The sequence below is a fragment of the Candida metapsilosis genome, assembly GCF_017655625.1.
Source record: "Candida metapsilosis strain BP57 chromosome Unknown scaffold1, whole genome shotgun sequence".
Taxonomy (NCBI): Eukaryota; Fungi; Ascomycota; class Pichiomycetes; order Serinales; family Debaryomycetaceae; genus Lodderomyces; species Lodderomyces metapsilosis.
This window is the reverse complement of record NW_027138159.1, coordinates 2,028,569-2,045,028: the sequence shown is the minus strand read 5'-3', so window position 1 is coordinate 2,045,028 and position 16,460 is coordinate 2,028,569. Positions and strand designations below refer to the sequence as shown.

Sequence of the window (16,460 nt, the reverse complement as noted above, 5' to 3'; positions counted from 1 at the left end):
CTACTCGTTCTTTCCTAAAACAACGCCCTTGACAATCAAGTAGTCTTGTACACCAAATTTAGAACCCTCTCTTCCAAAACCAGATTCTTTGATACCACCAAATGGCAATGCAGCTTCTGAAATAGCACCGGTATTGACACCAATCATACCCACCTCCAATGCTTCAGCTACTCTAAATACTCTATCTAGGTCCTTTGAAAAGAAGTAACCAGAAAGACCAACTGGTGTACCATTTGCCATCTTAAGAACCTCTTCTTCGCTTGAAAACTTGATGAATGGAGCAAGAGGTCCAAATGTTTCTTCATTGAAGATTTCCATTTCTGGAGTGACATCACCCAATACAGTAAGCTCATGGAAGTTGTCTCCCAAATCTGGACGCTTTTCCCCACCTAATAACAATTTTGCGCCTTTATTCAAAGCGTCTTTGAGTTGTTTTCTAATCTTTTCCATTGAACCTTGATGAATGACTGGTCCATGTGTTGTTTTCTCGTCTAAACCATTACCCAACACAACTTGCTCTTTCAATTGCTTCACAAACTTGGTAGTAAACTCATCGTAAATTGATTCATGGACAAAAATTCTGTTTGCGCAAATACAAGTCTGACCACTTGATCTAAACTTGCTGGTTATGGCACCAGTGACAGCCTTGTCCAAGTCAGCATCTTCAAAGACAATAAATGGAGCATTACCACCCAATTCAAGAGACACTTTCTTTAATGTCGAGGCTGATTGCTGCATCAAGAGTTTTCCAACTCTTGTTGATCCAGTAAAGGAGACTTTTTTGATTATTGGATGCTCACAAATCAATTTACCAACTTTGGCTGGCTCATGAGATGCCAAAACATTGATTACACCTTTTGGAAATCCAGCTTCAATACTCAACTGAGCCAAGGCAAATGCTGACAATGGGGTTTCAGTGGCTGGCTTGATCACAGTGGTACATCCTGCAGCTACAGCAGCTCCCAATTTCCTAGTAATCATGGCTAAGGGGAAGTTCCATGGCGTCATTATACCACAGACTCCAATAGGTTGTTTCAAGGCAAGAATGCTGATGTTGTTTGCATTTCCTGATTGTAAAATATCACCTTGAACTGTTGGTGCTTGTTCAGAGTACCATTGGAAAAAGGAAGCAGCATATTTCACTTCCCCCAATGCATCAGCATAAGGCTTACCATTTTCCAAAACAACCAACTTTGCCAAGTCGTCTTGATTTTGGAGCATCAATTCGTAAAGCTTGTATAGTAAACCAGATCTATATCTCCCATTAGTTTTACCAAAAGTCTTGAATGCATCGCTGGCGGCTGTAATAGCATGCTCAAAATCATCAGCACTCATTGACTGTACCGTTGCCAAATAAGCCTCCTTTTTTGGCTCCAATGCTGGATTTTGAACTTCAAATGTGTCGCCTGAAGAACTGTCGACCCATGTATTGTTGATGAAACCCTGCGTTTTGAGCAAGTCCTTATTTTTTAAAACTGAAGTCATTTTTGATGATATCTGTAACGTGGAGTATAGTCTTTTGGAGAGCATATCTTTTTTATAAATTCAATTGAGTCTCCTTCTTATAGTGATTCAAATGGGATAGCAACTGTAATATACAAAAGTCCGTTGTCTGTCAAAAGGAAGCAAGGGAATTAGCAATGCTTTTTCTTTTGTGTGACAATCATTTCCGTTTTTAGCGGGGGGTGGAACTCGCGGACCGCACTACACGCTGTGGATACCATTTGACCCAGAGCCTTTTGCTTACAGAATTCTCTTCTCTCTATGTTCATATAGAGATTACCAGATACGTGAACCTCTGAATAGAACGAACCAGTTTCGGCTCTACATCATCATTTTTCTAGAATACCGTAGATATCTATATAAAGTCTTACTTATTGCACTCACAGACTCCACGAAAAAGTTGCAAAGAGCGTTTCTATAAATACCTCAGGCATTCTCTGCTGTTAGTTTCTTGATTCGCTTATCAATCAACTTGCGTGGGTTCAAAGAAAAGAAACACTTTTTATCAATTTCCTTACTTTTCTCACGATCAGCAACTGGCAAATCTCTGGCCAATTTGATACATCTTCGAATGGTACGCACTAAGGATTCGTATTGTTCTCTTTTGCTAAGTTGCTTGGATGAGGAGCCATTCTCAGCATCTGGTTTCAGTGAATTTCCTGCTTCATTCTCGGTTTTGGCATCTTCTCCCCCTGCTAGCTTTTCATCATCTAGCTTTTGCTCTTGTTGTGTCCCATTCCGCTCTTCAACCTTCTCTTTCCCCTCGTCGTCCTTCAAAAACTTTCTTTTCAAATATCTATCACTGATTCGACGGTCACAATCATACATCGCTGCCAAAGCAATTTGCGGAGGAGTGAACAAGAAAGCAATATCACTAAGCATGTAATACTTGTTTAACCACTCCTTAGCCTTATTATATAGATTCCCAATAGTGTCAGCGGAGACATCGTACATAACTGGACTTGGATTCAACAATACAGCTTGAAAGTCAAGAAAGAATCCGTATAAAGGACGAAATGGGTGATGTACTAATAGTGTGAATTTCAAACTTTGCAAGACAATAAACTCCAAATCTAATATGTCCGATGCTTGAACCCCCTTGAGCGCCTTCACATAAGATTCAATGGATATGAAGTAATTTTCTGATTTTGCGGCTAAGAAAATGCAGGTATATAGTATGTTCTTGGGATGGTAATGCATTACCGAGTTGACCAAGTAGAATTTCTTAAAAAAGGAGGCAGCCGTTAACCTTACTTGAGTGGGCATCTTGAAGAAATTGCATGTTGTAGTAACGTTCTGAATGTAAAATTCTAGATATGTCGATTCCTCTTCTAGTGTTAGGAGACTGATCATATCTTCATTAAACTCATTTGGAAACTTGGTAAAAGCCTCTGGATGTTCACTTTTAGCTTTACTGTAAGCTAGTTGAAATCGTTCTCGAGCAGCGTTTACTCCCAGTTGGTTTGCATTGGCCTTTGCTTTCGCTAGCTCATCCTGCGTGAAGGACCATATTCCATACTGTGTTGAATTTCGGTATAAATCATCGTTCGATACAGCATGCTTCTTGGGAACTTCGGAATCACTCGGCACTTGCATCATGATTGTATTTTGTCTTGTGTGTTGTCGCTGTGGTTGGTATAGACTATCACTGACAGATTTTTCAGAGATTTTAATTTTCACGCTGTAAGGAGCGTTATACACACAGATACGAGACGACGCCAATAAAGTTGAAACGTGCAGAGGTTATGCAATATCAGCTGCTACATGAGATCAGTACTAATAAAACCAAATTTATAACCTATGAAACTCCCAAATGGCATATGTAAAATAAATCATGAGAAACATTAATGATCAAATTGCTTGCAATCTGATCTTGTTAGAATCCAACAAGGTGGCACCTACTTTACTTTAGCAGTAGATCTAGCCCCAAAACGACAATGAGCTTATCGATGAGTTTATCAGCCTCAAATTTCAAGATTACCAGCGACACCATCCTCTTCATCATCACTAGATAAACTTCCAACATCACTCAACTCGTCATCTTCATCATCCACTCCTTCTCTTTCGGCATCACCATTCATGTCAGGCATATGACTTGCATATTGCTCGACATACTTCTTCACAGTCTCATTGTACTTGTTCTCATCTTTTGTCATTAAATTAGACGCCTCTGTATTCAATGGGTCACTAGGATTGGCGTACCTCAACAAATGAGGTAAAAAGTTTTCAAATATATTCAAAAGACCAAACATCGGCGACCATGTTTGATTTATAACGTCTAAACAAACAGCACCTGATCCCTCGTCGATATTTGGATGGTATATTTTGTTTGTAAATCCTATCGACGGCGATTTGATGGGATATTGATCAGGCAATTCTACTCTAATCTTCCAAACGCCCCCTTCGTATGGAGTATCCTTTGGCCCATGAAATATCACAAAGAATTGCTGAATCGAGTCGTCAATCAATGTTACATCATGATCACTCATCATTAGAGCCATAACATCTTTCTCGATACGTCTTTTAGGTGAGCTCATGGCTAAAGGGATTGCAAAATGATAATGGGACCTTGGGCTGATAGAGGCTGTGTGAAATAGTTCTTGCAAAGGGTGGCGGAAAATGAGGTCTTGTGATCAAAAAAACAATATGTTGCTATATGTGACGTGATAAGAAGGAATAAGCGCCTTCAAATTCAAGCAGAGGGTGGTTAGAAATGAACACCTGTCGATCTTTCTATTTCTATCGTCCGATGTTCTTTAAGTCTTGGTGGTTGCCGGTATGAGTCAATTTACTGTAAGAAACCAAAAGAGAAAAAGATAATCAAAAAAAAGTTGTCTAATTTTATTGTACATTGTAGGAAATGTGGTTACACCGAATTTGAAACGGCTTTTGTGTTCCATTTCGTGATCAAATGTGTAAATGGAAAGTCGGAAAAAGGAGGTTGGACAGAACAAATGTTTGCGGTTGGTGTATATTTTACAGAAAGAGAGAGAGGCATAGAGTATAATTCCCTTAGAGGTTTCCCTTTAGCTCTCTCAAAGGAAACCAAATAGTCGTTCTAAGGTAAATCTTTCGTACTATCGGGGGAAAAGGAGAATGGAAAAAAAGCCAAAATTACATCCCGCGATCTAGATTTGATAAGAACACTGTTCCATTACCGACATCAGTTGTGAATCTCCTAAACAGGCAAGCTTTAACCCCAATATGTTATCACGCCCCTTTCCATCTAATTCTTTATAAATTTTGTTGGGGTTCTTGCCAAAGCGCACTCGGAATTTAAATTTATTTTGTGTTGCATATGTGCTCCTTGTCTTTTACGACAAGCTATACCGAGAGCAGGTTTAAAGCGATTATGTGAATTCAAAAGTACACATTCTATTTCAATCTAATCAAATCCGCCAACCAGTGGCTTCTGCGTCTTCTTGCAAATTTCAATTGTCCAATTGTAGCTCCAAATCTTTTCTCCATTTTCTCTAATAGTACTCTTGGCCGGATACAATCCTCTCAAAAACGATCCACCTGGCACACCTCCAGCAGGGAATGTCACTTCATGGTAATCACCTTCATCCTCGTGGTCATTTACAACGGCGTCCTCAACCATCTCCAAGTCTCTTGTATCAACTTTAATCACACCCTTTTTCACCGTTTGATGATAAGTGAGTTTCTTCAACGGCCTTTGTTTAACCTTGTATCTGATCGTCAAGTAGTAAACTGAGTACTCTGGTAATATGAAATGGAGGCGTTGTGGCATTGGCTCCATGTCTCGTGAAAACACCAATGGTTCGTCATGTCCTTCAACAGCTATGGTCATGGATATAAATTTGACCAAGTCATTCTCAAAGTCTGCTAATAACTCCTCTCTAGTTTTCCTCTGCAGAGACATATTCTTTCAAGACTATCGTGGCACAAAATACAAATGGGACAAGACAAGAAATGGATGACAGATTTTCTCAGCCGTTTGAAATGAAAATCGTTGACTTTTTGCAGTTTCGCATTGTGCCGATTGAGTTTACCCGAATTAACAATTACAGGTGATTTTTTTTTTTTTTGTAATAAAACCAATTCGTATGTTTCTTTCTATATACACATAAGCTACATACTATACGGTCATTTGATTGTTGGAGTCACTAGTTAGTATCTCACCATAGGATCCTTTCTCAATTTCAACCTTGACTTGTTTCACAATCTCCTGCTGACTTTCATCCAACTCACTAATCTGATCATCTGTTAAGTTGTACACAGACTGTAGTAGAGCAACATGATCAGTGGATAAACTCTTTAATTCTATTGGCTTTTTATTCAACGTCAATTCTATAAGCTCATGGTTTGTGGTATTGGTTAACAACCCCAATTCGACCATCGCTAATGCTAACTGTGGAAATCTTTCAAGCAAAAGTTTAGTGCCTCTAGGATTCTCCTGACTCATGGTTTTCATTTCCGACAAAATCTGTAGAGCTGAATTTGAATCAATATTGGAAAGTATGCTGGATATTACTTGCGACGCATTTTGGTTTGGGTGTATTTGAATACCTAGTGGCAACGGAGGTAACTTAACAGCAGAATCTTCATCTCCAACCATCTCATAACCATTAACAATGGCACACTTCAAGAATCTTCCATTCGGTAGAGACGTGTAGTTTAAATTTCTTACAGCCGAGCCTGCCGTTTCGACATCGCCGTAATTGACAATTGCGTATCCTTTCGATTTTCCCGTCAATTCATCAAATAATAGTTTAATATCAAGAACTGGACCTACTGATCTCGCTATTTCCAACACCTGCTCTTCGGTATAGTCAAATGGGAATTTCCCTATCGATACACATGTGCTTCTGCTATCCATAGTTGATTATGGTAACACTTGAAGGGAATAAAAAAAAAATTCTTCACTGAAGAAAAAAATAGAAATCCCCAACACACACCCTCCTATTCACATTTTCAGTATGGATGCCAAAGAAGTGAAATCCACCATATCGAACCTTGAAAAATCTGTAGATGACGTGACGATATTGAAACTTCTCAATATATTAAACGATGAAGTGGTCCCCACGGAAAAGTTATTGAGAGAAACAAAGGTTGGTGTTGTGGTGAATAAATACAGAAGCCATGACAATAAGGAAATATCAACATTAGTAAAGAAAATGATTAGGGGGTGGAGAGAAGCGGTGCAAAATGAAAAGAATAGCAAAAAGAAAACATCAGCCAGCTCGCCAGGCTCGACACCCGCTTCTTCGGGTTCACCAGCATCCACAACACCAAATGCTGCTGACACAGGTGCGAATGGGAGGACATTTAGTGGCCCACGTAATGCCAAATCTGATGGCGTCAATACCACATTGTATGACAATCCTACTCGTAACGCATCTGTGGGTGCGTTATATTCTTCCTTGGCAGTTGAAAGGAACGATTCCCCTCAACATATCATCACAATAGCCTCCGAGATAGAAAGCGAGGTGTTCAAAAGTGAGTACCTGAAGGTCAACGACTCTTATAGAAACAAATTGAGAAGTTTCACAATGAACCTTCGAAATAAAAAGAACCCAGAATTGAGAGAACGTGTTTTATCTAAGCAAATCACGGCCGCTCAGTTCATCAAGATGACACCTAATGAAATGGCTCCTGAATCATTGAAGAAAGAGATTGAGAAATTGCACAAGCAAAATCTCTTTGATGCACAAGGTGCTACTGAAAAGAGAGCAGTTACTGATAGATTCACATGTGGTAAATGTAAACACAAGAAGGTCAGTTATTACCAAATGCAAACCAGGTCGGCAGATGAACCATTGACAACATTTTGCACATGTGAAAACTGTGGAAATAGATGGAAATTTTCTTAGTTCATTATGTATTATATATATATACTTTATTAGGATTCCCGTATTTTTAATAAGAGAGATTCTTTGTCAAGTAAGAAAGCAAGTCAACCTTGGTTACAATTTGAACTGGCTTCAAATCGTTATCAGTGATGATGGCATTGGAGTTTGTTTCAAAAAATTTGTTCAACACACTCAATTTAGTGTCCAAGGTAATGACATCGTAGTTTCTCTTGGTGAATCCCGACTCCTTGTTTATAGACTTGGATTTCTCAAAGTCAGCCAATTTTCTGAAATCTATAATGATTGAGCTGATTGAGTTTGTTAATTGAATCTTTTTCGTTGATAATGATTTCAAAATCTTTGACAATGTGATCAACCCAACTAATTGTCCTGATTTATTCAATACCGGCAACTGGTCAAATCCATTTGATTGCAAGAGGTCAAACGTTTTAGCCACGGTATCCGCAAGCGTAACAGTAACAACAGGTGGTTTACCTGCAACCAAATCCTTGATTGTTTTGTTGTTCAAGAATTCGTCACTCTTGTTTGTAGCTTCGTCTTCTTCAACAGTAAATCCATTGGATTTCAACCACTCATCATCAGCAAACTTGGTCAAGTAAGATCTGATAGAATCAGGGAATACGACAACTACCACATCGTCTTCAGAAAGGTCTTTGGCCACTAACAAGGCAGCTTGAAGTGCTGAACCCGAAGATCCACCAACTAAGATCCCTTCTTCCCTAATGATCCTTCTTGCCAATTTAAATGACTCTGCATCATCAGTTTTGATCCAATCATCAACATATTTTCTGTTCAACACATCCGGGACAAAATCATAACCAATACCTTCAACCAAATATCCTTCAGAACTGTCGTTCAAACTTTCTGGCTGAGCCAAGATAGAACCCTTTGGATCAGCACCAGTGACTTTGACTTTTGGATTTTTTTCTTTCAAGTATTTGGACATACCGGAAATAGTACCACCAGTACCAGCACCAGCAACCAAATGGGTCACTTTACCTTCAGTTTGTTCCCAAATCTCATAACCAGTACCATAGTAGTGAGCATCAGGATTGGCTGGGTTGGAATATTGATCCAAAATGACAGAGTTTGGAATTTCCTTCTCCAATCTTCTTGCAACTCCAATATGAGACTCTGGGTCATCAAATGCGGCTTCAGTTGGAGTTCTGATAATCTCAGCACCTAAAGCTTTCAAAACTGAAACTTTTTCATTCGACATCTTTTCTGGTAAAGTGATGATGGTTCTATATCCTCTCACTGCACCGACTAATGCCAAACCAATACCAGTATTTCCAGAGGTTGGTTCGATCAAAGTGTACCCAGGTTTAATTCTGCCTTGCTTTTCAGCTTCGAGAACCATGTTCTTGGCAATTCTATCTTTAATGGATCCACCTGCATTGAACAATTCAACTTTGGCGTAAACCTTAGCCTTGATACCCAATGATTGTGGGATTTTGTTCAATTTGACTAAAGGAGTGTTTCCAATAAGTTCCAAGATGTCATTCTTTAATGGAGGAGGTGGAGTAGGGTTCGACATGGTGATCTATGTAGTAGAGGTTATGAAGTACCGATGTTTTCCGTTTTTTTTTTTTTTTTTTTTTTTTTCGTTTTCTTCCTTCAACCTGCATCGTTTCTTTTTCTTTTTTTTACGATGTGGCGCTAGAAAAGTGTGGCACGCGCATAACCGTGTATAAGCGAAGAACAAAAGGTACAGACCACTCTATTTAAACACTCAATATTTTACATTTGACAACATCCAAGTCTTCTCCTGGGACACCTTTTGTAAAGTCAAATACTTGGAATAACCCCTTTCTGTCTACGGTAAACACTTTACCTCCATCAGCCAGAAATTGCACCGATGCTGCTTCTGTAAATCTCTCTGCATTAGCCGCCTCGCCCAATAGTACCACTATTTTCTTGCTCAGTCCACCAGTGGTTCCTGATTGTTGGCTTAAATTGGGAGCTGAAACTAGGTACAATCGACCATCTTCATCAACAAATACAATTCCGTCTCCTCTGGGAGATAATGCAGCCACGTGAATTGAAGAGCCCACTTCAGGAAACTTGAGCATCACTTCAGAAGATTTCAACATGGAGTAACTACCATCTTCTTCACGACTCGAGAATGAATTGTCAATACTGAACCCGTCATTATCGGAATCGTGTCTAGAGGAATCGATTTGGGTGCCATGTAGACGAATCAAAACTGGTGGTCTGTGCCCTATTATGTTTGATGTAATCATAACCATGTTCGAATACATTTGGCCGAATTGTATATCAGTAATTCCTTCGCTTGCCATCATTAGTTCATCATCGGCTCCTTCCCCTCTGTCTAAAGTTGTATTACCGCCTTCTTCTTGCCTCAGACCACTTTTGAATGGTAAGTCTGACCACACCAAACGGGGCTTCTGGTATCCTTTTTCACTATCTTTTAATTTGATAATTATGTATCGTGATTCCCAAACCGTGGCACATATAATATGGGATGAAGATCCATTGAATCTTATTATCTTTATTGGATCACGATAGGGCACTGCTATCAATATCGGATCAACAAATTTAGCCCACGAGTCTTCGCCTACCACCATTCTATGTAGGACAATGAATGGCTGCTCTTTGTCGGATATTCGTTCTCTTCCCGTGATACTACAGGCGACAAGGGTTCCATTGGGCGAAATGGCGATACATCGTATTGGAAAGTTTGTTAGGTATGTGTAAATTGGTTCACCCAATTGATATTTTCCTTCCAGATTAATATTAATTACTCTCATGACCCCCTTTGTACCTGAGATTACCAAGAAATCCTTAGTCAATTGACAGTATGTTTGATCCCAAGATGATAATCTCTTTTTCAAATCATCTTTGGATAATTGACTTCCTTTCCCACTGGTACAAAAATCATTTGACTTTATTGTTTCATGATCACCTGGTATGTTTGGTGACCTCAAGTTACTTTGTGATTCCCCGTATTCACCCGTCAGTTTTCCACAACATATGAGTACTGGCCTGATGTGAGCCGTGTTTGTTTCACTAGATGGTAAAACATATTCAAATAATTCCCACTTTTTTTCACCTAATAGTACAAATCGAGTAATCTCCAATCCCTTGTGGAAGTCGATAAATGTGTGAATTGACGTATTGATTGACCTTTTGATACCAAAAGACCCTAATTTAAACGGGTTCACCGTTCCTATATTCAATTTTAGTTGCAGCGTGGGGAATGACAAAACTTTACGATGAAAGGGGAAACATTTGCTGAAATTGTACTCCTTTTGCTCACTTACATGTTCCAAAAGGGTTTCAAAGTTTGGGTCAGGCTGCTTTTGCTGACTCAATTGCGTCCCTTGTTGACGGAAATTCTGAGGTGACACAGAGACTGAATGTGTAGATGGTGTATCATGTGTTGTTGTATATGACTCATCCTCGAATTGGTTTTGTTTCCCCACAATATCAATGGGGGCAGTAGTGGAGCTAGCTTCAGTTGAATACAGGCCAGATTGCTCTTCCTTAGCATACTTGTGAAATAAAGTCAACAAATTCATTGATTCAGTCATCTTGGAAGGAAGTTGAGCTGAATGATCATCGCCTTTGCTATTTTTCTTTGTATCGCTTCGACGCCTTCGCTCACCATGAGGCAGTGGAATGGGCCCTTGTATGCTGAGTATATTGTACAACTGCCGAAGTGGTTCGATTTGGGCTAGGATCGAGACATCACTGGCATGGCAATTGGGACAATATTTCATGCATTCATTGGAAAATAATGATTCCGATGTCAAACATCCACATGAAAGTACAGCGGCATCCGTAACTATGAGCTGACCATAACCGGGAAATCTCAATAAGTTTGTCAAACTCGATTTATCCATGAACTTGGTGATGTAAAAGGGAGATTCCTAGAAAGTTTCCACTTATCGAAGATTCCGTTTCTCCTTTTTTTTTTTTGTTCGTTTCGTTATCTCCGGATTCTACATATGGTGAAGAAACTGAAAAAAAAAAGCTATTCTCTATTCAACTACGTTACCTATAACTCGGCTTCACCCTAGGTGGCCTGATCATCATCTCTAAGATTGATACTATTTCCATTATACGTATCTCGCAAATCTCTAGCGTCATCGTGAATAGTTTGCACCCGGCTCAAGGGCGGCCTGGGACTCGAGGCTCGCGACTCTACTGGTGTCGCTGCAATGATACCACGGTCATCTCTTTCAATGTTTATTAGCGAAGATGATAATCCTCTGTCTCCAACTGACAAGAGGCCAGGCGCAATGGGCTGGTGAAGATCTATTACTTCTTCTTCTGTCTGGTGCAAAGGGGCTGGTGGTTCCGCATTGACCTGTCGGTGAACATCCTCAACACCATAATCGAAAAACGAGTAAAGTGCCGAGCCTATTCCTGTAACAAAATTGTAAATAGTTCTTAAAATTCCCACTTTTTCATTACCAGGAGCATTGTTGTTTGAATTTGTTTGATCATAAGTTGGCTTGAGAATTAAAATGGATCTAGGAGTCAAATCAAGATCCACTAACGAATGGGACTCTTGTTCCTCAGAGTATGTAACCCTTGGTAAAGCTGGTCGGTGGAATGAGTAGCCTGTAGGATATGACGTGCTGGCAAACGAAGGCATGCTACTTGTGGAAGGTATGATTTTAACCTCTTCGTCAAGGAAGGTACGCACTGTAGTTAATGTATCCTCTGGTTTAAAATCGTGCTTGATGGTGCTTCCATCGAATAATTTAATCGCCAAAAGACAATTCGTATGACTTGATGATTTAGACAGTGTTGGCAAAGAAGGTTTCAGTTCTTCAAATAGTTCCTTCTCTGCTCTCTCCCTGCTTTGTCTTTCCCTTTTATCAGCTTCCAATAACTCTCTCAAGCGTCGCTTCTCTGCCAACTTTTCTTTTCTTTGTTGTTCAACTATTTTCCTGTGCCTCAAAACTGATTTTTCATGCTCGTCATCATCATCATTGGATTGTGAACGTGTTGATTCTTGGTTGTTGGGTGTGGAAGTTATTGCTGTTTGTGGTACCAGACCAGAAGAGGGTTGAGACGATAAAGCAGTAGGTACCTCTGGAGGTGAAGTGGAAGTATCTGTTGACTCTCTGAGCCTAGCGGAAAGCAGTTGTATACATTTATCAAAATCGTCTTCGGAAGAATCTGACGTGATCACCGCCTCAAGTTTTCCTTGCAGCACCACATAAAAGCTAGGAACAATCAAATTTTTGAAAAGCTGTTCGAAATATCCGTATTCAACGCTGCCCCGTATCAACTTCAATGGAACTGAGTTTTCTCGCAACTGTGAAATAGTTTGATCCTTTATAAATTTACTCAAGAATGAATCGTTTGTGCTGTCATCCGGCAGAGCAAGAAATACAAACAAAGACTTCTTGTTTTGGACAGTAAGTTGTACTGCCTCTTGTACAGACGAATGGAACACTCTGTCCATGTCAGGCATGATCTGTTGTGGTAGGTGGATGATTGATAAAGGCCTTAGTTCCGCACCTGATTTTTTTTGCTGGTGGTTTTAGAGTGACTTGTTCATTTGTCGCACAAAAATTTAGAGAGTAAGTTAAATCCGAAGGGATATAAATGGTTATGCATATCGATACTTTAAAGCTTGTTATATTAAGACAAGAGCCTGCTAGGATCGAGCAGTACCAAATCGTCGTCAATAGCATGACAACAGTGCTCTATATCTCTGATTAGCTGCACCTTTGCCATATCTTGTTCAATTTTCTCAAACTGGAAGCGGTCTATGAAATCAACTTGACTTTGTAATTCATTAATCTGTTTATTCTTCTTTGACAATTGTTGTTTTAAATACCTGTTTTCAAATCTGGTCCTTGCGGATTCCTTTTCGAGGTATTCCAACAATTTTTTAAAGTTGGGAGATTCTTTATGTTCTACCAACGTCGCATCCAGCAGAGCCGACAGGTTGCTTTGCTCCAACTCCAACCTAGTTAGTTTACTTGTCAATGTTTCGACTTCGTTTCGGAGTGAGTCGATAATCGTGTTTTCTGAATTCTTTAATTCCTCCCAATTGACGGGCACTGTTGGCAATTTTGTCTTGTTTGCCCTGGCCAAGGTCTTAATCTTCTTCACCTCATTTGCATAGTTAAGAGTTTGTGTTGTCTCTTCATAATCCAACGGCGATATACAAAACAACATACATGTTTTGGAATTACCAGCAAGATTTTCCTTTAAAATGTATGTCAAAATTGAGTCTCTGTAGGGTACCATTGCCTTGTTGTTCTTTTGTGCTAGCAAGTTGATACAACGACCTAAAACTGTTAAAGACTTGTTAATCAGCGCTCCTTCTTTCATGCGCTGTTGCTGACCATATAATTTCGTTCTAGCCAATCGTTCTGAACCAGCCAAGTCAACTAATTTTATATTCGAAGTCATTTGCTCGCTTGCATTTCCGATCCCATCTCCATCTTCGTTTTCATATCTGGTTTGCAAAAGTGTCAATGTAATAACCGCATGAGATCTTGAACTAAAGTCATTCATCAATGTCGAAGCGGAAGATCTCACCTTGTTTCCCAACTTCAAGAGGTTTAAAAATTGTTCATAACTAGAAATTTTAATTTCCTTTGCGTTTTCAACATAAGGACCTGTTTGAGGATTTTCACGGACCCTGCACTTCACACTCTGGTCCTTGGTGAGCAAATCGATAACTTGTTCATTGTATATCTCCACATACGAAAACTTCAACTCGCATTGCACTTTGCGATTGATTGAGATTTCAATCTGTTTTAGAATATCCCTGATCAAGGACGGAATCACACCAGGTTGCTCCTCTTCGCCCATCATTGTGTATGTTTTTCCTGAACTTGTCTGCCCATAGGCAAGTAAACAAACATTGAACCCTTCGAACAAATGCGTTAGTAGGTCTGGTCCCGATTTGTTATAGAACTGTCTATTGTCAACGTAGTTGGTATCTTTGGGATCGAATGACCATACGCAATCATCAAAGTAATACAGCTTTCGTTCGTCTGTGGTTGGGTTTAGGATTGTAGTGCAGTCTGGTGATGGCATTGACACAAGAGAAGGTGGTGCTGGCTCATCATTACTGGGCTGCTCTCGCGGTAGTATTGGCCTGACTCTAACAAAAACCTTTATATTATTCAGCTCGTCTTTCATTGCCGTAAGGAAGAAGCAAATTGATGGTGACGAAAATGTGTAAATAAATACACGTGATCGTATTTTTCGCTCATCGAAAAGACTCTTCACCAGCAAATACCACCATGTCTGAAGAAACCAAGATCCTTGTGTTTAACCCAAGTCCAGAAAACTTGGATAAGGTTTTGGCAAAAGCTAATTCGCAGAATGAAAAGTTGGGGCCATTTGCAGCGACAGTTTTGATGGGAGATGTCATTCCTGCTGATATGCCACTACCACTGACAAAGCTTTTGGAAGGAACATATTTTGCCAAAGGATATAAAGGGATATCGGAAAAGGTTGAGGAGGAAGCATTGGATCTGTCCTCTTCATTGGTTGATGTTGCTGAAAACTTCACCTATGTGAAACCCCCGTACAGCATTATCAAATTGGTAACTGGAACTACAATGTTGATTGTATCTGGTGAACTTCTGAAAGGTAGCCTTGAAAAATTGACTCAAATCAAGGCGAAAATTGATTTAATTTTCACATTCAAGTGGCCCTTGGCATTATCGTTCGTCAACTCGATATCAGAAGTAGGCGATGCTACAATTGATGAGTTAGTCAAGTTCGTCAAGCCGAAATATCATTTTGCTGTGGGGAACAATGATGGCGGGATTTTCCATGAAAATGAACCATTTGCATGGCCTAGTGGCGAAGTTACAAGATTTATAAGTTTGGCACAAGAGGGGAGTGGTGACAAATGGTTTTACGCATTTACAATCACAGATGAGAAGGAAAATGGCACCAATATGGGAAGAAATCCATTCCTTACAAACAAGCGTTCAAATGAGGATAGAAAAGGAGGGAACGATTCAATGAAGAAAGCGAAAGTCGTCACTCCTGATCAATGTTTCTTTTGTTTAAGCAATCCGAAAACTGAGACTCATATGATAGTCTCAATTGGATCACAAACGTATCTAACAGTTGCCAAAGGTCCACTCACAAGATCAAACAAAGACTTGTCATTTTCCGGTCATGGTATTATAATACCGATATCACATATCGCCAGTGTTAATGATCGTAATAACCCCATACGACAAGAGATTGATAAATTTCAGCAAACGTTAGTAAAGGCTTTCGCAGATCAGAAACCGTACCTCAAATTGATCTTTTTCGAGTTGAACCGGCATGATAATGTTCACCACAATGTCCAATTTTTACCCGTTTATGAATCACAACTTGACAAGTTTCCCAAATCATTGGAGTTTAGAACTAGGACTAATAATGAGAAATTTAAAAGAAATCAAAGTCTTGAATTTGACGAGTTTAGCAACGCAAACGATCCAAAGCTTGAAGCAATTGAGAAGGAGAATGATTATATCAAATTCACTATATGCATAAGTGAAACGGAGTCACATATTTACATTGCTAAATTAACTAAAGGCAAACCACTTGATATCCAATTTCCTCGAAGAGTGCTTGCACATATGCTAAATTTACCTGATCGTGTTCAATGGGATAAATGCCAACAGCCAAAAATCAAGGAAATGGCCGATTGTGAGGAATTTAAACAGTTTTATCGTAATTACGATTTCACTTAGCCATCATCTCCAATTGACACTTTGTACATCCACAATTAAAAAACCATTCTTGTAACTCCAATTGACGTTTTTCAACCTCTTCATTTTGAAAATTGCCATAGTTTATACACAACTCCTCGCCTGCAGCGATATCTCTTAATGTTTCAAATCTCATGTCGTTGCTCATCCTAATTTTGATGATATTTGGGTCACATGAATGGTTGAAAAAAGATGCTGATGGGTATACACTAAACCCAAGAAACTCTTTATCCTCACTTTTGTTTGTTGTATTGGACCATATACCAAAGGCATTAGATAGATTTTTCCCAATGAGAGACCTGATTGTGTTGGTTGAGATAAACTGTTGAAGCTCAGCGGTACAAGTAAGTTTAATAAATTTGAATATGTTGATATAGGAGAATAGTAGGTATGGATACTTGTG

At 39.4% G+C, this 16,460-nt stretch overlaps 9 protein-coding genes and 1 pseudogene across 10 annotated transcripts; 2 read left to right on the top strand and 8 right to left on the bottom strand. All coding sequences in view use genetic code 12, as the record gives it.

Annotated features, from left to right (window-relative positions):
* On the bottom strand, window positions 1–1,485 carry UGA2 (Uga2p; the record flags this gene model as incomplete). Its single annotated transcript, XM_067695333.1, has 1 exon — window positions 1–1,485. The coding sequence occupies one exon, from the start codon at window positions 1,483–1,485 to the stop codon at window positions 1–3; it is 1,485 nt and encodes a 494-aa protein (XP_067550941.1).
* A 444-nt stretch (window positions 1,486–1,929) lies between these two features.
* Window positions 1,930–3,102, bottom strand: I9W82_000917 (TFIIH complex kinase subunit; the record flags this gene model as incomplete). The annotated part of the gene is made up of 1 exon (XM_067695332.1): window positions 1,930–3,102. One exon carries the CDS (start codon window positions 3,100–3,102, stop codon window positions 1,930–1,932), a length of 1,173 nt encoding a protein of 390 aa, XP_067550940.1.
* A 365-nt stretch (window positions 3,103–3,467) lies between these two features.
* On the bottom strand, window positions 3,468–4,040 carry UBC8 (E2 ubiquitin-conjugating protein; the record flags this gene model as incomplete). Its single annotated transcript, XM_067695331.1, has 1 exon — window positions 3,468–4,040. One exon carries the CDS (start codon window positions 4,038–4,040, stop codon window positions 3,468–3,470), a length of 573 nt encoding a protein of 190 aa, XP_067550939.1.
* An 848-nt stretch (window positions 4,041–4,888) lies between these two features.
* I9W82_000915 lies at window positions 4,889–6,343 on the bottom strand (annotated as a pseudogene). Its single transcript has 2 exons — window positions 5,604–6,343; window positions 4,889–5,363 (listed from the first exon to the last, which is right to left on the bottom strand). Coding segments are annotated over exons 1-2 (1,215 nt in total).
* A 100-nt stretch (window positions 6,344–6,443) lies between these two features.
* On the top strand, window positions 6,444–7,337 carry I9W82_000914 (transcription elongation factor DST1; the record flags this gene model as incomplete). Its single annotated transcript, XM_067695330.1, has 1 exon — window positions 6,444–7,337. The coding sequence occupies one exon, from the start codon at window positions 6,444–6,446 to the stop codon at window positions 7,335–7,337; it is 894 nt and encodes a 297-aa protein (XP_067550938.1).
* Window positions 7,338–7,383: 46 nt separating this feature from the next.
* CYS4 (cystathionine beta-synthase) lies at window positions 7,384–8,874 on the bottom strand (the record flags this gene model as incomplete). The annotated part of the gene is made up of 1 exon (XM_067695329.1): window positions 7,384–8,874. One exon carries the CDS (start codon window positions 8,872–8,874, stop codon window positions 7,384–7,386), a length of 1,491 nt encoding a protein of 496 aa, XP_067550937.1.
* A 187-nt stretch (window positions 8,875–9,061) lies between these two features.
* On the bottom strand, window positions 9,062–11,203 carry PTR3 (Ptr3p; the record flags this gene model as incomplete). The annotated part of the gene is made up of 1 exon (XM_067695328.1): window positions 9,062–11,203. One exon carries the CDS (start codon window positions 11,201–11,203, stop codon window positions 9,062–9,064), a length of 2,142 nt encoding a protein of 713 aa, XP_067550936.1.
* Window positions 11,204–11,376: 173 nt separating this feature from the next.
* Window positions 11,377–12,789, bottom strand: I9W82_000911 (uncharacterized protein; the record flags this gene model as incomplete). Its single annotated transcript, XM_067695327.1, has 1 exon — window positions 11,377–12,789. The coding sequence occupies one exon, from the start codon at window positions 12,787–12,789 to the stop codon at window positions 11,377–11,379; it is 1,413 nt and encodes a 470-aa protein (XP_067550935.1).
* A 170-nt stretch (window positions 12,790–12,959) lies between these two features.
* I9W82_000910 (uncharacterized protein) lies at window positions 12,960–14,477 on the bottom strand (the record flags this gene model as incomplete). The annotated part of the gene is made up of 1 exon (XM_067695326.1): window positions 12,960–14,477. One exon carries the CDS (start codon window positions 14,475–14,477, stop codon window positions 12,960–12,962), a length of 1,518 nt encoding a protein of 505 aa, XP_067550934.1.
* A 104-nt stretch (window positions 14,478–14,581) lies between these two features.
* I9W82_000909 (uncharacterized protein) lies at window positions 14,582–16,039 on the top strand (the record flags this gene model as incomplete). The annotated part of the gene is made up of 1 exon (XM_067695324.1): window positions 14,582–16,039. One exon carries the CDS (start codon window positions 14,582–14,584, stop codon window positions 16,037–16,039), a length of 1,458 nt encoding a protein of 485 aa, XP_067550933.1.
* Window positions 16,040–16,460: the final 421 nt, after the last annotated feature.